At 46.7% G+C, this 22,314-nt stretch overlaps 1 protein-coding gene across 4 annotated transcripts; it reads right to left on the reverse strand.

Moving 5' to 3' along the window:
• Window positions 1-511: 511 nt before the first annotated feature.
• LOC109744373 (serine/threonine-protein kinase RHS3) lies at window positions 512-11,571 on the reverse strand. Of its 4 annotated transcripts, XM_073510056.1 has the most exons (5): window positions 10,992-11,489; window positions 8,521-8,592; window positions 3,735-3,994; window positions 1,720-2,525; window positions 512-1,632 (listed from the first exon to the last, which is right to left on the reverse strand). In XM_073510056.1, the coding sequence occupies exons 4-5, from the start codon at window positions 2,496-2,498 to the stop codon at window positions 747-749; spliced, it is 1,665 nt and encodes a 554-aa protein (XP_073366157.1). In that variant the 5' UTR covers window positions 2,499-2,525; window positions 3,735-3,994; window positions 8,521-8,592; window positions 10,992-11,489; the 3' UTR covers window positions 512-746. The 4 variants fall into 4 exon arrangements, with proteins under 4 accessions (XP_073366157.1, XP_045089414.1, XP_020159067.1 ...); XM_045233479.2 differs by lacking the exon at window positions 3,735-3,994 and having other exon boundaries at window positions 10,992-11,571; XM_020303478.4 differs by lacking the exons at window positions 3,735-3,994; window positions 8,521-8,592 and having other exon boundaries at window positions 10,992-11,545.
• Between the last annotated feature and the right edge of the window lie 10,743 nt (window positions 11,572-22,314).

Here is a 22,314-nt window from a genome sequence, read left to right on the forward strand (position 1 = left end):
CGGGTTTGCTAGGTAGGGTTTGATCCTTCATGCACTGGGGAACACCATACTCCTAGCCATCCAACCGGAGTTCTTGGGCACTTGAATTTCATTGTTCTATCAATACCCTTTAGAACATGGTGGAAATTACACCTGATAACTGATTTAATTTTTAAAATATTCAGAAAAAGTCAAAACGTTCCAAAACGTTTTTCCAACAAACTTGAGCTGCCGTTTTTGTCATACAAAACCATTCTGTAACGAAATATTCTCTAACAAAATTCTGGCAAAAAAGACAAATATTCTCAGAAATATAACATGAACAGTACCTTATATATATAGCGACAAATTTGTTTTTTTATGTCCACAACAACATGAAAGTCACTTCTTTGCGAAAGATTTTATACGAGTACAACAATAAATCTACTTTGTTCGCAAAAGTTTGAGATTTTTTTGACTTTTTACAAATTATACCCGAGAGCCACACCATGGTGCATCAAATAGTTAGACTGCTTACTTTTCTTACAGAATATATAAATGACATGCAGCACTTTTTGTTTGAAAGAAATTATACATACAACAATCGTGTTGAAGAAGGAAATGATTACAACAAGCTGACAGAACGTCAAAACCACTTCTCTCTCAAAAAAGGAAAAAAAAACACTACATACTTTCCATATTGATTAGTGCTTCAGTGCGTGAAGCATATACGTATATCTTAGAAGTTGGATCAGAAGTCAAACGATCTAAAGCCAGTCTCACCCATCCTAGAAATACTCGAAATCGCTTTGAGCTTCCCCGGTGCTCGACTTGGCGGTTGCGCTCTCTGCTGCATTCTTCTCCTTGCCGGTGGCAGCTGCGTACTGCCGGTAGTCCACTGGCTCCGGCACCGACGGAGGCGCCATACTCCTCACCAACGCCCAGTTGACGCCCTCGAAGAACGGGTGCTGCTTGATCTCCGTGGCGCCCCTCGTGAACGCAATTCGCTTCTGTGGCTCCTTGACGAGCAGCCCGCGGATGAGGTCCCGTGCGACGGCACTGGCGCCGCCGGCGGGCCCCCCGAAGTCGGAGGGGAACCGCAGCGGCTGCTCGATGACGTTGCAGAGCGTGGCGCGGTTGCCGGCGCCCTTGAAGGGCGTGGTGCCGTGCAGCAGCTCGTAGAGGAAGATTCCCAGCGTCCACCAGTCCACGGCGCTGCCGTGGCCCTCGCCGCGGATGATCTCCGGGGCAAGGTACTCGTGCGTGCCCACGAACGACATGGAGCGCGCGTCCGACGGCTCCGCGTTGAACTCCACCGCGGCCGCCGCGTTGAGGTTCACCTCGCTCTTGGACGCCTTCCGGCTGCGGCGCGGCAGGATGCGCGGGAAGAAGGACGACGGCTGGATGCAACCCTGGTTGGGACCCAATCCTTCGCCGCCCTCGCCGGCCGAGCCAATGCCGCCTACGCCGGCGCCGACGTTCCCGCTGGTGTTGTGTACCGAAGACGACTTGACGAGCGTGGGGCTGACGGAGCACCGCAGCGACAAGTCGAAGTCCGACAGCATGATGTGGCCGTCCTCCCTGACCAGCACGTTCTCCGGCTTCAAGTCTCTGTAAACGATCCCCAGCATGTGCAAGTACTCCATGGCAAGCAGTATCTCGGCGGTGTAAAACCTGCCACGGAAATGCACCATTGATCGATCGTCAGAGCAGGCCGTCGACACGTACGAAAATGAGACGCGTCGACGAAAGAGATAGGACCTGGCGGCCTGCTCGGTGAAATGTTTGGCCGGCTGCTTCTGGCGGAGGGAGTGGAGGTTGCCGCCGCTGCAGTACTCCATGACGAGACAGTGGAACTTGTCGGTCTCGAAGTGGGTGTAGAGCGTGGGGAGGAAGGGGTGGTCGAGGAGGACGAGGATCTCGCGCTCCGTCTGCGCGCGGGCCATCTTGTTCCGGCTGATGAGCGACGCCTTGTCCATCACCTTCATCGCGAAGAAGGCTGACGTGCCGCGGAGCTCCACCAGGTACACGCTGCCGATGTCGCCGTAGCCCAGCCGCTTCAGCAGCCGGAAGTGGCCCAGGTTGAGAGCCGTCTCCTGGGCCGTCGCCTGCTGGATCGCCTCCCACCGGCTGTCCCCGCCAGTGTGCCGCTTCACGTTCGCCGACGACGCCGACGCCGAGGCCGAGCTGATGCTGCTCTCTAGGCTGTTGCTCCGGGTGATACGGCTGCTCTCCAAGCTGCCATTGCCGACGACGGTTTCGGAATTGTTCGCGCTCGTTGCGCTTGTTTCGGATGTTTGGGAGTGGGGCAGCCCCGGGCTCATTGTAGAGACGTGGTGCAGATTGGCCGGGCTAGGTTTCTCGATCTGAGCTGGCTTGTTCTTGGGCTTTGGTTTCCTATCAGGAGGGCCTTGCGAGTGAGCAGGTGCTTTCGAGGTTGCAGATTGAATTTCGATGAATTCATCGTCTTCGAAGCTGTCGCGGTCGAAATCATTACTGTTTTTCTGAGGGCTGAAATCCATGCCGTCGTCTTCCATCATGGGAGGCTTCTTCTTTGGAAAATTTCTCTGAAACATCACAAAACAGAATATCAACTGCTAACTGAAAGTCAAACTTCGAAAACGCAACAAAATTGGCCTCAGGGCTCGTATCCTATTCCTAATTCCATGCGGGCATTGATGAACAAGGAAGAAACACAAAACCTGGCGAGTTTGCCGAGTGCTTCAAGTGCCAAGCAATGGAATTGATGCTTCATATCATACGCCAAGAAAGATCATCAAAGAGGCCGATGGAAGAAAATTACAGAAGGTCTCATTCGTGTTGCCATGATGGGGAGGGGGGGATGCAATTCGCAGCAACCAGAAAGGATTGCTTTGTTGGGTGGAAAAACGGTTAGAATGCATGCAAACTTGGAGCTGGATTCGTGGGGTTGTGAGGGGAAGCCGTGGGGTGGAGGGGTGGCTGAAGAAGGCATTGCCAAATTTAGGAAGAGGAGAGAATAGTTTTTTATCTGATCTCTCTCCTCGGCTAGGTTTGGTGGTGGTAATCTTGTCCTCCTCTTGTGACGCTAGAGCTGCATTTTGGGGCAAAAGTGTATCCATAGACTCCATTTTCTATGTTCGTAGTGCTATGCGTGAGCCGGTTGATAATTTCACCCAACCACAGCTATCCGATCTAATAAAACGTTGGATTTTCAAGCGTCTGGTCTTTGCAGCAAAAACACGTGCAATTTTTTTTTGATACGCTTGTCACATTGTCGCAACATTTTATCATAGAGCACGTAAAAAAAGAGGCAAAACGTGTTGCAACATTTCATTACAACCATACAGTTCTTTATTTGTATACACCAAACATCCCTGAGAAGAATCATCCCAAACATATTTCAAGACAAAATCCCTATATTCTCCACTCTCCACATATTGTGCAGTGGAATGATCATTTGCTGAATAATGGGATTCAACTTAACAAACTTAGCTTAGTCCTTGAACTATCATTATTATGACATCATTATAGCTAGAGGTTAATTCAACTATTGATTTGTCTGGGATATCTCTCAAACCACTAATATGACCAAAGTAACTTTCTAAATTATCTCTCCCTATAAGATCTCTACCTCCTACCCTGACGTTTTTCAAGGCCATCTAAGGAAGGAACTAAGCGGAACCTTAAATATGTTTGTGTTTTTTAGGATTCTTGAAAAGCAAAAAAGCTAAATAACAAACAATAGAAAGTAACTAAGCAGAATAGAAAACAAGTAAAGTAAAGAAGTGTAGGACCTATGGCTGTGAAGAAAGCTCCCTGCCAACGGCGCTAGAAAAATGGTTGCTTCCTCTCAACTGGAAAGGTGTTGGGCCACCAAGTGCAAGGGTTTGTAGCAAACAACAAGTTCCCTTATGTGAGCTCAAGGTTTATCGAACCAACAGGAGCTTAGTAACACAATCAGTGATCAACACTTGCACACCCAGGTACAAACTGCCTTAGCCCCCAACAGAACTAGTGATGTTGCCAGTCTCACCAGCATTCCCAGTTACAAGGACTAAAAGAAGAAATGACAACAGAAAAAAAGTTGGATTTTATGGCAAGTAAAGTAAAGACAAGAAATTAAAAGAGCATTGATTGAGATTGAAAGTTTATAGAAAAAAGACAGACCAGGATCCAGAGGTTCACTAGTGGTTTGTCTCCAAAAGAAAGCATGGCAAATAAGATGCACTTGAGCATCGAGTAAATTGTAGCTTTTATAACTATGTCTATCCCTCGCATAATCAACATATGAGCATCACGTCTCAATATTTATAGACCATTATCCAACTGCACCTATAGCTAGTACTCCACCCAAGACCGCTATCGAACATGCATCTTAAAGTATTAAGTAAAAAGGGAGTATTGCAATAAGCATGATGACATGAAGTAGATGGTATCTTGTCTTCACCCTACGTTCAAAGGACAACTATGCAGCCATCTTTTAATCCCTAGTGGCAACAACCCACTATAGCCCTTTTCCACTTTCTGTCACTATGGCAGATTACTTGCAATGTTGAACCCAACTATCATACACAACTCCCTCTTAGAGATCAAACCTCAAACTTGGCTAGCGAAAGATAAATAGATTGGAGAACATATATGAATAAGAATTATGCAGCAAAGAAATCAAATAGATCTCAAAAAGATTCATGGATAAATCAGATCATAAACTCATAATTCATCATATCCTAACAAACACACCACAAGAATACATCAGAGGATCACAATCATGTGGGGGAGCTCATGTGATCTTTGTATTGAGAAACATGAAAGAGAAAACCAACTAGCTACTGCTATGGACCCATAGTCCAAAGGAAACTTCTCATAGGTCATCATAGTGGCCTTCAAGTTGCCGGAGATGGCCACCGTGAAGAATTCACCCTCCGGTAGAGCTTCGAAAAAGGCCTCAAGATTGAATCATCATGGGACAGAGAGGTGATACGTGATATTTTTACACTCAGTCATCCTAGTCTAAACTGAGATATTTCATTTAAAAAGAGATATTCGCATCGATATTGCTACCAGTGACTAATGAACGCAAAGAATTCCACAAATCCTATCTTTGATGTGTTTCCACAGGATATGGGCTAAAAAGGGAAGAAATCATGCGTGAACATGGAAAGGAATGGAAAGGAAGAAAGAAGGAATCAACAGGAGGCCTGCCAGAAGAAACATCACAAAAGACGGTGTGCCATACGACCACACGCACTTGTATGAGCAATCGTATGGCGTGGATTTCGAGGCAGATCGTCCACCTAAACAACTTTAATAAAATGGACCCTACTGAAATGTCAATAGGGGAGCATCGAACGAAGCCAGAATAGAGTCATCTTCATCTTCATCCAGAAACCCTAGTCGCCGCCATTTCCACCTCCGTAGCCACCATCACCACCATAGTGCTTCCTCATCTAGTTCATACTTGTAATCGTGCATCACACAAGGCATCCATTGTAAGACATATTTGCAATCAATCAACCTTCAAGATGTGTTCTTCAATGTTTGTTTCTCGCGATCTGATATCCATGTGTGAGTAGTTCGGTAAAGTATGGGTTGAGGCATAGGCCTTGCAACCCTCTGTATTTGTTGTGGGGAACAATGGAAGGGCTTTGAATTAACATCCCCTATGTGTGAAATAAAATTGTTCCATAGATGTGTCATGTCTTGTCCACGATCTTCGTCCATGCAGGTACCCAGGATCATGGAGATCGAGCCATGGTAAGCCTAGGAGCAAGGAGAAGGTGAAGTGTTATACAGAACACCGGTGAAAGTAAGATTCAGTAGGGTAACACGGATCCTATCCTTCGGGATTCATGAGGTGTAGTCATTAAATGCCCAAAGCTCTTGTCAGATTTATTATCATAATTATCGAGGCAACCCCGCGCGACGGATAGGGCATGTGGTAGGACAACTGATTCTTGATGCGGGACTCGTGCCAGTCAAGATGTTATGACATATCCCCCACTTCGGTTCGTAACAGCACATCCGATGGGTGACTTCCAACGCACAAATTAAGACCATATCTGGTCCCAACACAGATGCATGGTTGTAAGCATTAAGACCTCATACCCGTACCTCTTTTTATTATAAGTGTTTGAATCATTGTCTGCTTCATTATTCAGTCAAAAGCTGGAATTGATCCTTTTAACAATAACTTGCTAGAGACCAACGCTTCAAGAGAATCTTCCTCTCGTGGGTTCGATAACCCAGGGCCACCTCTCGGGAAATAGGTGCGGGATACACTGTTCTGTTCCATTAGTGGATCAGTAAAAGGAGGTATCAAGCCCTTTTTCTGGCGCCGTTGTTGGGGAGGAGTTTAGTATTCCTAGTCTTTGTGTTTAGATTTTTTGTTAAAGTTAACTTTCAGTTTTTGTTTTTAGTTTCAATTTTATTTTTGTTGCAAGTCTTGTTAGTTGAAAAAACCAAAAGGATTACCATGGCTCATAATCTTGGAAGTTTTGCTACTCCCAGCAACAACTTCATGCGTGAAACAATAGCACAACCTGAGGTTGCAGCCGTTGAGTACAAGATCAAACCATACTTAGTTCCAATGGCTCAATAGGACCAATTTGGGGGATCTACTTCTGAAGATGCCGGTAATAGGACCAATTTGGGGAATCTACTTCTGAAGATGCCGGTATGCACTTGCATAATTTTACTGAATTGTGCAACATGATACACATTATAGATTATGATCCTCGTGCTTTAACGTTGTGTTTATTTCCTTTTTCCTTGAGAGGAAAAGCAAAACAATGGCTTCTACCTCTACCTAGAGGAAGTATTACTTCTTGGGCTGATTGTTGCAGCAATTTTTTATCTAAGTTTTCTCCACCTGCAAAAATTATGCAATTACATTTTTAGATTACAGGTTTCAAGCAGGAAGAACGTGAGCCACTAGCGCTTGCGTGGGTTAGAATGAAAGAAGCTATGAGATATTGCCCTAATCATCGGATGGAGGATTGGTTAATCATTCATATGTTTTATAATGGTTTAAATCACATGTGAAAAACTATGCATGCTACAGCTGCAGGAGGAACAATCATGGGAAAGCCCATAGATGATGTCAATAAACTACTTGATGATATGCAAGAAAACCATGCCCAATGGCATGTTGAAAGGGCCAACAACAAGAGGGTGAACACGATAGAAGAAAGTAGCACGTAGTTGACAGCCAAACTTGATGAACTTATCTCCGCGTTGAGAGGTAAAGAAGCGGTAAATTTGAATGCCATCACTAATGAAGGAACTAGTGATGTGAATTTTATTGCTCGTAATGGCTATAATCCCAACTGGAAAAATAATGGTTATGCTCCTAGACTCCCCTATTGTAGCGACCCGACACAATACTGTCAAGTCTCTGTGCTTTCTATGCCATCCCTGGATCAGTGTGCTGGCGCACACAGTACTTCGATGAAATACCATTACATCACATGTAAAATAAATACCGTAGATCCAGAGTATACCTTATTATCACAACAAAAACATATCAATAGGGGTGTGGAGTTCCATCAACGCCAACGCCAAGTTGAGTGTGGACCGTAACCCTATATCATAACTCTTTCTTGTCGTAGAAATATCTACAACATGTGATGTTGCAGCCATGTAGGTCAGTACATTGAATGTACCGGCAAGATCACAGACGAAGACAGATGAAAATAACTCTATCACTATATGCAATATGGCTTGGTGGTGGCTCTAAGTTTATGCTTTTTGCGTAAAGCTGATTTTCCCTACAACAAAGGAGTTAAATGAAATATCACTACAACAGTTCGTTGTTAGTGAGATGGTTCCGCCAACCAATTCTCATATCCCAAAATTATTAATAATACCCACTCATTAATATTAATTGTGTTGAGACTGGCTAATAGTATCATCTCCGGTGCTTATGATGTCCGTAATCGGGGACTCGGCTAATCGATTAGTTTAACACTCTACAAAGGTTTGTACACTTTACCCGCAATATTCGATCCCTCCCTTTACGTCCTCGCACTCCAGATTGTTTGAGAACAGGACGATCGAAACATGATCTTCCAAAGAGCTCCTCTGACCACTGTCCGGTGCCCATTCAATCCCAACCAGAGTCACAACTAGGGTCAACCAAGCCAGAGCCCATAATGACTTGCGGTTGCCCATGTAAGCTTTCCGGCCTTCAAGTATCCATCCATCTCTTTGAGCCTGGTGGCATTCCGTCAGAATGATCATAGGTAGACACCAGGATTCTCGGGCATAACCATGATAAATATCAGGCTGCCAGATGCAACCATTCCACCCAAAGGTATATTGACTCCTTGAAACTCTTGAAGTCTTCATCATCATGCAGGTCTTGAATTACTTAACCTCACGACACTTCTGAATCTCACAACCAACCCCCGTCTACTAGAGCATAGCAACTATGAAGTAACGTCCCTTCCCGGGCATTGGTAACAGGGGCATTGGGTTTTCTTCTACCTCATGATACTACCTCAAGGTCAAGCTCAATATCCTACATGTTCATTGGTGGAAAGAAACTACCAATGCATTAAAACATGACCAAAGTGAACTTGCCTGGTATAGTTGACGAAGTGTATAACGCTCTTAGAAAAGTTGATAGCAATATTCGTCACTCTCCGAAGAAATCTATTAAGTCAAACATAGCATTCATATAAGCAATCATCCTAGCAAACAATACTAGCAATAAAAAATAACAAAAAACAAATAAAACAACAAAGAAATCAATAATAAAGACTCAAATAAAATCGAAGGAAAACTACAAAGGAAACTACTAAAGAAACTATGAGGCGCTCCTGCGGGCGCCCCCAAGAGGAACCCTAGCGCCGCCTCCCCCGTCGGGCCGGCCCTGCCCCTGCTCCCTCCCCTGGCGTTCTGGTGGCCGGCGGCGCCGCCTCCTTCCTCTCCGGCGCAGCCCGTGGGGTTCCGGCGCCCTGGATCGTGCTAGTGGCGGATCTGGCCCCCGGCCCAGATCAGGTCGATGTGGTGGTTGCCGGTGGCAGTGGTGGCCGGCGGCCGTATTTAGGTGGTGGCGCTGCAGCTGGGGTCCATCTACTCCGGTGGGGTGGGGGGGCTCCGGCTGGACCTGGCCAGGGCGCGGTGGCGCTGGTGCTGTGGTGGTGGTGGTGCGTGTCCGCTTTGCCGACGTCTGGTGAGCGAGCGGCGTGGGTTGGGGCAGCGGCCCGGCGTGGTTGTTGCTCTGGCTGTGGGCCGCGGCGGCGTGGTGGGTCGGCTCTCTTGGTGTGGAGGCTGCCATTCGTCGTGTCTGCATCATGGCAGCTCGACGGGCCGGCTGGGACGGCGGCTGGCTTTTCGGCGTCGGCTTGTCTGTAGGCGGCCTGTTTCGACCTTCGGTCCTCTCCTCGTCGTCTAGTTGCTACCTTCGTCGAAGGTTCGGCCCTCCCCCGACAATGGTCCATCGCTCGTCTCACGCCCAGCAGCAGGACCGACCTCGTCTCGCGCCCGGCAGCAGGACCGACCTCTTCTCGCGCCCGGCAGCAGGACCAGCCTCGTCTCGCGCCCGGCGGCAGGACTATGCTCGTCTCGCGCCCGGCAGCAGGACCGAGCTCGTCTCGCGCCCCGGACGGGTCGATGGAGGCCAGTTTTGGCCGACCTATTGGGGGCAGCTCAGGGGTGCGAAAGGCGGCCCTTTCCGCCCGTATCTTTGGTTGGGGTTGCGGTGGGTCTCGAGCGAGGTGGTGTCAAGGTCTGGGATGCCGGGGTGGTGGCCCTGGTGGTGGTTCCGCGGTGCTCATGGGCAGAGCCCGTGGTTAGGTGCTGCCCGGTGGCCATGGTCGTGTGGGCGACGTGGTCGCTGGGGTGTGGCGTCCGGTGGTGGTGAGTGTTGGCCGGGGTGAAAACCTGATCTATCCACGGATGGACCGGCGGCGGCGAAGCTCGTTCCCTTCTTGAAGGCGTCGTCGCGGCTCTCATTGCTCGTCGTGTTGCTCCAGGGGAAACTCTGATCCTCGGGTCGGGCGGTGGCGGCGCTCTGGTGTCATAACCTTCCTGAAGGCGCCGCCTTGGAGCACATGGTTCGTCATAGCCGGCTTCATCTCTTCGCGGTGGCATGCTCACGGTTGAGGACTCCGGGTTCTCTTGTAGTACTAGGGGTAGTGTTGCTGCGCTCAGCGCCTTTGTTCCTGCCTTGGGTGCGTGCGTGTGTTGTGCTGGCGTGCGTTTGTATCTGAGTTGTGCTCGGTCGGTGCTTTATATGTAAAGCGGGGCGAAAGCCTTTTTCGGTAAGAAACTATGAAGAAAACTAATAAAGTACCAAAGTTTTGTTCTAATTGAACTTCACAGCAAAAACTCTATGCTAAAAAATTAATAGAAAAGAAATAAAGTTTTTATTACAATAAAAGAAAGAAAATTTCCTACAAATTTCTATACAAAAATAATCAAATTAAAATCAAAACAATAATAAAAATTCCTACTGTTGACTAACAGAAACTAACTAAAACATGTCACAAATGAGAAAATAAAATAATTTAAACTAAAGGAAACATCACTATTCCTATATACTACTAAATCAATACTGTTTTAGCAATAAACCTAATTTAAAATAAGCTAAAAATAAATCACTAAATGCTAAACAATAATAAACCAGTGGCAAAAAGAATTACTCAAAAATATATTTTAAAACTCAAGATATAGCCAAAATAGTGATTTGAACAAATTCCATCAAATGAAAATTTAAAATTTTCAAATATGGTCCAACTTCGCATCTACAGAAACTTCATAAAATTGTAAACCTAACGCAAAATGAATCAACTGGAAACAATTAAAAACATAAAAGTTATTAAGAATCTAGAAACAGAAGTCAAATCTGAAAACTAAAAAGAAAACAGAAAAGAAAAACACTACCGGACGGCCAAGGAGCTACGTCGATATCTGTGACTGGCTAAGCGGGGTGACTGAGCGGGCGCTACGAGCGGGCGAGTGAAATCTACAGAATAGCCGTTTGTGCATAGAAAAAACAGAAAATAAACTGGACCATTGGATCTTGATCGGACGGAGGGGGAGCTCACCGCGGCGGCGAACGGTGGCGAGGGCATCGATGGTGATGCGTGCGGCATCTCTGACGGTCTTTGGTGTCGGAGGAGTGCACAAGGTGACATGGCGTTCAACGTCGAGTCCAGCGGTGGTCGGGGCGGTGCCGGAGGTGGATGGATGAGGACGATGGCAAGCTCAACGCGGTGATGGCTTCGGTGGTCATCGTCGGCAGTCGCACTGGTGGGTTTCGGGCTCAGGTGAGTGAACCAAGAAATGTGGATGAAGATGGGGAGTGCAGGCGTGGTCTCAGGAGGCGTCGAGGGGGTCGGGAGAGGTCTTTGTTGTGGCAATGGCGCGGCGGGGCTCGGCGTTCTCCGGCGAGCGATTTCGGCGTCAGGAGGGGAGCTAGGAGGGGGCTTTAAGGTGGAATCGATCGAGGGGCGAGGGGTATATATACGATAGGTTCTTGGTGGAGGGAGCGAGGGAGCGAGGGGGATTTGCGATCTTGATGAATCCGGGATTCGGCGGCGGCCGTCTCTGGCAAAGAAAGGAGAAGGGAGAAGAGAGGCAGGTGGGGATCGGGCGGTCGGCGGGTCCCACTTGTCAACGAGAGGGGGAGAAAGGAAAGAGAGTGGGTGGCCAGCTGGAAAGAAATCGGCAAGGCAAGCGAGTTGGGTCGGCCTGGTAATGTAGGTCTTAGTGGGATTCAGCCGTTTTTTTAAATAAAACACAATAGAGAAAACCTTACATAAAATAAAAAACAATAAAACTTTTATATAGATATATTATATATCAAAATGATTAGAGAAAGGTTTCCTAAAACATGAACTATTTTTCAAGTTCAAATAAAATCTACAAAAATTCAAATAAGGCAAACAGTGCTACTGTTGCATTTAAAATTCAATAAAAAATATTTTAAAATACTAAAATGATTCCATTGAAGGGAATCATTTTACCGTGATTTCCATTTCTTAAATAACTCCCAGGTGATTTTGAATTTGAAATTCAAGGCATTTTCAAATCTTTTCTTCTTTTCCTTGGCCAAATATATTTCAAATGCCTCTAAATTTTGAAGTGTCATATTACTTCTCTCATTTTGAATAACTTTCATGCAATTTGAAATTTGGAAAACTCAAATAACTTCAAAATGGAAAGTAAGTTTTAGAAAACTTCAAAATGACTTTCAGATTGTTTGTTTGAAACTTCCAACTCTCTTTCTTCAATTTTTTGAAGAAGTCATCTTATCTTCTCTCATGAAACTCATCTAGTTGCATAAAGTTTCTGAATTTGAAATATTCCCAAATGGAATTCAAATCTTTTCAAATCCCTTTTCATTTCTTTAAATTGTAGCAGTCATATTATCTTCACTCTAGGGTTTTGTGATCAAATGAATTTGAATTCATGGAACCAAATGCAAAAATGAAAGTTTGGGAAATTCCTTTTATTCCCTCTCATTCAACTTTAGAACAGTTTCAAATTCCAGTCAATTTCACACAATCAATCACACAATAATCAAACAAACAATCATAATTATTTATTTAAGATAACATTCCAAATTTTAGAATTTTGGGGTGTTACACTTATCCTAGTAATGGAGGAGCATCAAATAATTTTAATGGAGCTAATAGCAGCAATAGAAGTATTCTTGAAGAAACTCTTATAAGTTTTATTGCTAGTCAAACTGAGCAGAATGAAAGCTTCAAGAATTTCTTGAAGAATCATGATAACTTACTTGGTCAATTGACTAGTAAGATTGTTGGACTAACAAATGATGTGCAGATACTTGAAGGAATATCCAAGAATATGGAAGCACAAGTGGCTAAAATTGTAGAGAGCCAAACATTAATCCTAACCAAGTTTGTAGGTAAACCGAAACCTAACCCAGTTGAAGATGTTAAAATGGTGAGAAGAAACGAAGAGAAGAATAAAGAACTGGTGCCAGAATATAATTATACCGTTGCGGATTTTGTGAAGCAATAACGAAGCATATAATGTCTTTGTTGAGCAAGTTGCAGCCAAGGTAGGTGAACTTGATGCTCAAAGGAATAAGCTTTACAGTAAGTGACCAGCTAAGCACGAATATGCTTTTTGGCCTACTATAGAGATTGAGGGATTGAATAAATTCAGTGCTTTATGTGATCTAGGGGCCAGTGTTTCCACTATCCCCAAGTCTATTTATGATAGTCTCGATCTAGGTCCTTAGGCTGCTTCCAATGCATCGGTGCTTAGATGAGGTGCTAAGCACATTAAATAGCTTAGCAACTATACTCTCCAATGCATAGGTGCTTAGCTTCTTGTAGCTAAGCTTTCTTCCTTTAATGATTTAGCAACTAAAGTTCTCCATGCACTGGTGGATTTATTTCATTGAAATGTTTTGCCTAGGTTCACGCGCTTGGCATTGTTTCTTCCTAGGGTCACCACACTCATCTCTCTCCTCTTAATTAACTTCCCACATCAGATTTTTTGCCTACATGTCAGGCTTAGCATATGTACAAGGTGGAGCACTGGGAGGGGACTTATGCTAGTACTGAGATTATATTAAATATGACTAATTCTACTTTTACTCAGGCCGTAGGCATTAACCCTGGAGTTATAGTTCTAATTAATGATTGCCATGTCATGATTGATCTTGTGATAGTAGATATGCCTGAAGATCCTATTGCTCCTGCAATCCTCGATAGACCTTTTCTAAGGACTATAAAAGCTGTGATAAGTGTGTTTGAGGGGAATGTAAGATTTGACTGGCCCGCTAAAGATCCTTTTGTGAGACATTTACCCAGGAAAAAGAAAGTGAAGAGCTATACCGGAGAATGCATCATTGTGAATGCCAAAAGCTATGGTCTAGGTGTGTTTGCACCACCTTGATCACCACTACGGTCGAGCTAACCGACCGAAAACAAGCTCTTCGTGGGAGGCAACACATGTGAATAAAGTAGACAAGTAAGTTTTTATTTTTGTTTAATAAAAGAGTGATTAAAGTTCTAGATAAAGAAGTAAGTTTGGAAGAGTTGTTCTAATGAAGTCTTTGCTATGTGCAAATTAAATTATATGTTGTATTGATGTTGGATGCCTGGAAATATGTCTATGTATTGTGTTGGAACTAACCCGGTAGGAAAACTAAGGAAAAAAGAAAATTTCAAAAGAAACTGATCAAAGGATGTCCTTTATAATGACCGCAATTGTCGTATGGGCGGTCGCATGGATTCCTGGAGGTTCAAACGCAAAACAACCAGAGACAACAGGGTGATTGATGGTGTTCCGAACGGGCACACGTGCTTGTTTGAGCGGTCATTTATGATCTCTGCATAAACAAGAAAGAGTCTAGAGCATTTGATGTTTTTTAATATGGGCGCACTCGCCCGTTTGAGCGGTCGTATGACATCCTCGACCAGAAGAAGAAAAACATCAGGACGTTTGACGATGTTTCATGCGGGCGTCGTCGCTAGTTTCAGTGCTCGTATGAGGTAATGCACAGATGCGAGTGAGCTATCAGAATGATCGACGGTGTTTCATACGAGCGCTTGCGTTCGTATGTGCAGTTGTATGGACCCCTATTAGTGCAATGATAGGCCCCTTATGTTTTGGAGTTTGTTGACATAAACAGTGTGGGACTTATGCGTTTGCTAGTGCACACAGAGTAACAGGTCCCATAAGTTTTGAGGAGTTTGATGCAAACGACAAAGATAATCTCCCCGCGTGGCACCGAAGGTTCTCACCGAAGATAAAGCGAACAAGAGTGACCCCTAAAATTTTTCGAAGTTCAAGCAATTGGTTCGGTGCCTATTCGAAGCAAATGAATGTTCTCGAGGAAGAATGAAGACAAGATGAAGATGTAGCATTTATTTCGTTCTTCTTCTTCTTTCATTGAGTCATAGGACCACCGTACTATTAAGAGGGGTGTAGCGTTCGAAGCTTTGACTCTCTGATGCTAAACCCAAATCCTATGAAAGCTGTGAGAGAAATCTATTTGTGCTCCGAGCAAATACTTGCCAGCAAGAGACTGTGATTTTCTTCGCTGCGAGAGACTTGCCTTGGACCAAGGAGTCAACATTACTTGTTCCTCAAGTAATGTTACCGTTGCTCCAAAATCCGACCATTGTGAATGTGTCGGTTGGCCATTGGCTGGACCTCATGTCCAAAATGGTCATTTCTCATCTGGGAAGGCTGAGGCTATAAATATCCACCCCGCGCCGGCTTTGTCCGGTGGCTGCTCTGTTTGCTTTCTGAGAAGATTGTTGAGCAACCCACTCTCTGTGCGATTTGAGTATAAAATCCACTAAGAGAAAAACCCTAGATCCGAAGAATTAGTTAGTGGTTCAGCATCACTGTAATCTAAGTTCAGTATGCTTCGCCTATTACTCTTAAGAGCTGCAAACTCTCTAGACGGTTAGGAGTCAATTTCTTCAGAGACCAAGAGTGATTGTGGTTCTCGAAGAAGAAGTCTGTAAAGGTTCAGAGACCGCCTTCAAGTATCTACCATGAGTGATCGGCATCGGTTGATGAATCGATTGTCGAGGAGAATAGGGTGAAGAAAGTTTATCTTCGGTGTTAAGTCACAACCCCTCCAACCAGACATAGTCCTTTGTGTAGAAGGATGAACTGGTCGAACAAATCCCTTGTCGCCATCGAGCATCTTCGGTTATCTCTGTCACTCATGTTTACCTTCATTACATTTTCATTTGTGTAATTTACTTCAATGGATGCTCTAGTTTCTTTTCGGTACTCTGTGTCAGTTCACTACAGTTTGTTTTTCATTCGTTCCGCTCCTGGGTTCTGAGAGATTTATGTTTTCCGAAGAAAATTTAAAACTCCCATTCACCCCCTCTGGTAGACATAGTTCGTTCCTACAATTGGTATCAGAGTGAGGTACTCCTTGACTCTGCTCATTTTAGTCTAACGACTTTCGAGTTTAAGTATGTCTTCACTGAACTACAAATCGCATCTGAAGATTCCCATATTAGATGGGACGGACTATCCCTTCTGTATGGAGAAGATGAAGATCCATCTCTGTGGTATAGATGATGATATGTGGAACGTGGTGCAGTTTGGGGTCACAGTAGCTGTACCTCAAGCCCCTTTCGACGAAGAAAAGAAGCTCATTCAGCTGGATGCACAAGTTAATTTCTTCGATACCGCCAATGTGAAACTGCGAAGGATTTGTGGGATGTCCTGTCGGGGCCGGATTTCCGGGACATAAATCCTAGTAAACGACCCCTATGTCATCTCTTCTTGACCTTGGTTCGAAGCTTACCCTGGTGAACTTGGTGATCACCTCCCTTGCGATCTACGCGATGTGCTCCAACAGGCTGCCGCCGAAAATACTAGATCACCTGGACAAACTGCGGCGATACTGTCTCTGGGCCAAGAACATGGACGATGGCTTAAAAGCCGTCTCTATGGCGGCTTGGGATCTAGTTTGCAGGCCCAAACACAAAGGAGGGCTCGGGGTGCTTAACCTGAAGATCCAAAACCAGGGCCTGCTGCTTAAACAACTACACAAGTTCTATAACCGCAGGGACATTCCGTGGGTTGAGCTTGTTTGGAACACATATTATGAGGGCTTGGTCCCGCATGCTTTGGGCCCGTGCAGGTCGTTTTGGTGGAAGGATGTCATAAACCTAGCGCCAATCTACAGAGGGATCACATCTGTTGAGGTGGGCGATGGGAGCTCAACCTTGTTCTGGAAAGATGCCTGCCATGGAGTTATACTGGCCGATAGCCACCCCCGTCTGTTCTCCTTCGCTAAACATGAAGACATCTCAGTCCGAGTGCTCCTGACGTCGCCTACGCTCGGCCAAAATTTCCACTTGCCACTTTCTGTTCAAGCTAGAGAGGAGCTCGATGATCTACAAGCCTCCTTGTCTTCGCTGGAGCTGACGGAGGTGAATGATGCCTGGCGTCCGGTCTGGGGATCGAAGGGGCTCGCCTCCAGCAAGTTCTATTTGCACTGTTTTCGGCACATGGAAGCGGATGAGGCGTTTAAATGGGTCTGGAATGCAAAGTGCACCAACAAATGGAAGGTTTTTGCATGGCTGCTTCTTGCGGATAGGCTAAACACTCGTGGGCTGCTCAAGAGGAAACACATGAAGCTGAGGGAGGACAACTATGCGTGCTTGCTATGTCACCAGCCACCCGAGGAAACTGTGGAACATCTGTTCTTTCAATGTGAGTTCAGTAACTCATGTTGGGGGAAGCTAGGGGTCACGTGGCCAATGCATGGCAATCGGGTGCAACTTTTGCATGCAGCTAAAAGCACGTGGGTTGGGCCAATGTTCATGGATGTCTTCATCGTAGCCTCCTGGAGCATATGGAAGGAACGCAACAATAAACTTTTTAGAAGTGTGGTGCCGACTGTCGATGGGTGGAGCCAGAGATTCAAGCTTGACTTTGGCATGATGAGACACAAACTCAAAGAGGCCTTAGTGCCGTTTGTTGATTGGGTGGTTGACCTGATCTAGTTTACCCCTCTATACCCTTGATGTATAGGGCTTCTCTTACCCCTCCTGCCCCCATGTAGTTTCTATCCCATGTAATCTTGTGTGTTGAGATGTAATACAAAAGTCAGTGTGGGGGTGCCCTTACTGTCCCAAGCTTTAAAAAAACCAGTGTCATCACCAGCCCCATGATTACTGTTGCTGGTGGACATTTCCTTGATATAGAATTCCAAGAAATTACAAGAAATTGGATACAAGACCACAAAGGTCCAATGAATATAACAAGGATCTCTAGTGGTGGATGACGGAAGTGACTCGTGGATCTCAAATGTTGATGGGACTCCATTCCCACAGGAACAACGTACCTGGATAACTCCTATCTCGCGTGGCTGCTATCTCCAAATCCTAGGTTGTGTGGTGTCCTCGTAGTGCTTGTCTCTGATTGGCCAAGACAATAGCCAGGGACAAGCTAGTGAGTACCTTTGAATGTACTCGCAAACATGATGAACAAAAGATATACCGTATGCATACGTTCATGATGAATTAAACTATATGCATGTGTTGACTGAAAATTAAAGCATGGCATGACCAGTATTCATACGGTGTAGAAGGAATAAATGAATCACGTTAGTAGTAAATCGAGGAAATGAAATGGAACGTCGGGCGTTGGACCGCCTGAAGAATTCCAAGAAAAATGCCAAGCGGGTGTCTAAAAGCGACGCCTCGAGAGGTCTTGAAAAAAAATGCCAAACGGGTGTCTAAAAGCGACGCCTCGAGAGGTCTTGAAAATAAATGCCATAGTCGGGTATCTGAGTGACGCCTCATAAAGGGCTTATAAGAAAATAATAACATGAGTATGCAAGTGGACTAGCCATCCCAAGTGATACCCAGAGACGAAAATGAAAATGAGTATCCCGGGTAGTCTAGCCATCCCAAGAGATACTCACAGTTGCACATAAGAGGAAAGGGTTAGTTCACAACAATATTCATGTCAACAATAGTATTCATAGTGGCACCATTAGTGACAATAATTATCCTGCAAATGGATCATGATCAATTTAATTATTTCCTCTGGAGACTGACACTAAGACCGACACTTGACCAACCCAGGCTGTAGTCCTTAACCATGGACGCGGCTATTTGAATGGGAGATTTACATTTTCCCCCTAACTTTGTCCCGACCTCATCTTTACCCCTAAATAAAAACAGTGCTCAACTTTGCCCCTCTTCCGTTAGGTGAGCTTATAGAAATACCCTTCCGTACATTTTCCGTCCAGTCAAAGGCCTTTGACCGTTAAGTCAGCGTGTAGAAAAATCTAACGGTCAAAGGCCTTTGACTGGACAGAAAATGTACGAAAGGGCATTTCTATAAGCTCACCTAACGGAAGAGGGGCAAAGTTGAGCACTGTTTTTATTTAGGGGTAAAGATGAGGTCGGGACAAAGTTAGGGGGAAAAATGGAATTGGCCCTATTTGAATAGATATAACTCTGCAGAGGGTGTACTCTTTACCCACAAGTAAAGGATTTCTTTAGCCAACACCAAGACGCTAACTAATTCCCGTTACGGCCTTTGGGTTGAAAACACAGCTACCAGCACACACCAGATCAACTTTCTGGATACCAGGAATCACCCAAAGCATCGTTCAAGAAAAACTCTAAGGCGGGGAGACCATCGTCTCAAGTAGCATGGGATCACTATTAACACACACGGATTAAAAGGGGTGCCCCCCCTCTCGGCCCAGCCGCCCCCTGATCCGATGACTGGCATTGCAGCCGGTACCTGGAAGCCCTCATCGTGGCCTGATACGTCCATTTTGCATCATGCTTTTATATCGATATTTATTGCATTATGGGATGTTATTACACGTTATGTCACAATACTTATGCCTATTCTCTCTTATTTTACAAGGTTTACACGAAGAGGGAGAATGCCGGCAGCTGGAATTCTGGGTTGGAAAAGGAGCAAATACTAGAGACCTATTTTGCACAGCTCCAAAAGTCCTGAAACTTCACGGAAGTTATTTTTGGAATTAATAAAAATACTGGCGAAAGAAAGTACCAGAGGGGGCCCACACCCTGACCACGAGGGTGGGGGGCGCTCCCTACCCCCCTGGGCACTCCCCCTGCCTCGTGGGCCTCCTGGCAGGCCTCTGGTGCCCATCTTCTGCTATATGAAGTCTTTCGTCCGAGTAAAAATCATAAGCAAGCTTTCGGGAAGAAACTCCGCCGCCATGAGGTGGAACCTTGGCGGAACCAATCTAGGGCTCCGGCAGAGCTGTTCTGCCGGGGAAACGTCCCTCCGGGAGGAGGAAATCATCGCCATCGTCATCACCAACGATCCTCTCATCAGGAGGGGGTCAATCTCCATCAACATCTTCACCAGCACCATCTCATCTCAAACCCTAGTTCATTTCTTGTATCCAATCTTTGTCTCAAAGCCTCAGATTGGTACCTGTGGGTTGCTAGTAGTGTTGATTACTCCTTGTAGTTGATGCTAGTTGGTTTATTTGGTGGAAGATCATATGTTCATATCCTTAATGCATATTAATACTCCTCTGATTATGAACATGAATATGCTTTGTGAGTAGTTACCTTTGTTCCTGAGGACATGGGAGAAGTCTTGCTATAAGTAGTCATGTGAATTTGGTATTCGTTCGATATTTTGATGAGATGTATGTTGTCTTTCCTCTAGTGGTGTTATGTCAACGTCGACTACATGACACTTCACCATTATTTGGGCTTAGAGGAAGGCATTGGGAAGTAATAAGTAGATGATGGGTTGCTAGAGTGACTGAAGCTTAAACCGTAGTTTATGAGTTGCTTCGTAAGGGGCTGATTTGGATCCATATGTTTCATGCTATGGTTAGGTTTACCTTAATACTTCTTTTGTAGTTGCGGATGCTTGTAATAGGGGTTAATCATAAGTGGGATGCTTGTCCAAGAAAGGGCAGCACCCAAGCACCGGTCCACCCACATACCAAATTATCAAAGTAACGAACGCGAATCATATGAGCGTGATGAAAACTAGCATGACGATAATTCCCATGTGTCGGTGTACAAAAAGAGGGGCACGCTTTTGTACCCCTTTACGTGTGCATGGGCAGTCGGAGCCGCGCCCACGGCCACACCAAGCAGAATGGGGGAGGTGAGCCAAGGTAAGACCGAAGCCCAAGATAATCAGAGCAACACCAAGTCCAAGACCACAAAGAGCAGAGGGACGAAACAGGCTCCCCCGGCAAGACCCTTGCCGGGGCAGCCTTAGTGGCCCTGGCAAGATCCTTGCCGGGACAGCTCGCCCCACACCAACAGAGCGAGCCACCCTCGAGCCCACGGTCCCCAACGCCATCATCGACGTGGGGCCAGGGCTCGGGAAGGCACCTCTGTGGTGGCATGCAGATCTTTGTGAAGACATATTCAAGATTAGATGAGGATTAGAAGACAACGATTCTCGGCAAGATCCTTGCCGAGGAAGGCCACCAGACCCCCGGCAAGGCCCTTGCCGGGGACGACAGCGCGCCACGGCAAGACCCTTGCCGGGCCACCCGGCAAGGCCCTCGTCAAGGGCGCCAGCGGGGCCACCGCCAGGCCCGCGCCAATCAAGCTTCCACCACCGTTCACATGCAGCTGCCAGCCCAACCAGCTGGGTGGGCGCCTACGTGGCAACATGCAGCTCCCAGGCCAACTCATCGAGCGCCTGCGTGGCGGCATGCAGATCTTCGTGAAAGCTCCGCCACTACGCCACCTCAGCTGCCTGCCTGCCTACATGGCACCACGCACCTCACTGGCCAGGGCGCGTGTCAAGGCGAGGAGGAGCAGCGACGGATGGGACGGGCCTCGCCCCCATCCCCAATAAAGCAAGGGGACACCTAAGCTACGCATTAAATGCGTCTTGTCCTGTAATACGAGTGATAAGCTCAGGGCACTGTACGCCTTTCCACCTCCTGTGTGCCACTGTGGCAGCCCCTTTCGACTATAAAAGGAGGCCCATGGCATACCAGAGAAGGATTCGGCTCTTTCGAACCATGCCCTGACCACAGCTAGTTCAAGAGCTCAAGAACTCTCTGAAATACACCCACCAAAGCAGGACTAGGATTTTACGCATCCTCGCGGCCCGAACCTGGGTAAACGATTCTTGTGCTGGCTACTGATCCTGCTCTTCTTGCAACCCTGCGCCCCGGCAACCGTAGTAGGGATTCTTGTGATCCCATAGGTGTCGTTCCACACCGACATCTTTGGCGCGCCAGGTAGGGGGCGCAATTGTGAGAATCTGGTCTAGTAGTTAGCCTAGCAGTTCTTCGTCGCCATGGCTCCTAAGAAGAAGACGGCCACGGCGATCGGCTCATTGGGAGCCGAACGGCCCGTGCCGGTGCGGACGAGCAGCGGACCAGTCGCAGACAGGACCCAGGCCGCGGCCCGCGAGCACCAGCATCGCCCAGGCAGTCGGAGCCTGGCGAGCGGCGTCGTTCGCGCGCCAGACGACCGGCTACATGTCGCCGGATCCAAAGACGGAGCTGGGCCCCCCGCAGGCAGCGCGGGGCCCTCCAGGAGTGTTGCCGTGCCACCCCCGGGGGGCGCAGCGACCTCCAGAACGCCCACACCGGCGACCACAGCGCGCTCTTTCCATGGTGTGCGCGCCGAGCAGCGTCACCACGTCGGTGACCCTGGGCACCGCCGTGGGAAGAGCCCTGTGCGTCATCCGCAAGATGAAGGGGTTCAGCACACTCGCCGAGGCGCTGGCGAAAATGGCACGCAGCCGCTGGGTCATAACGGAGCTCCTTATAACGGAGTTAGAAGTCGAAGCGCGGCGCGATCCACGCAGCTCTCACCGCCGCCCACACCAGCGGAAGCTTTGGCGCGCGCGCAGCTGCTCCTCGACTTCCCTCCTGCTGCGGAGAAGCTCGACGAGTGGAGGGCTACCATCCGG

This window comes from Aegilops tauschii, chromosome 1 (assembly GCF_002575655.3).
Source record: "Aegilops tauschii subsp. strangulata cultivar AL8/78 chromosome 1, Aet v6.0, whole genome shotgun sequence".
In the NCBI taxonomy this organism is placed as follows: Eukaryota; Viridiplantae; Streptophyta; class Magnoliopsida; order Poales; family Poaceae; genus Aegilops; species Aegilops tauschii.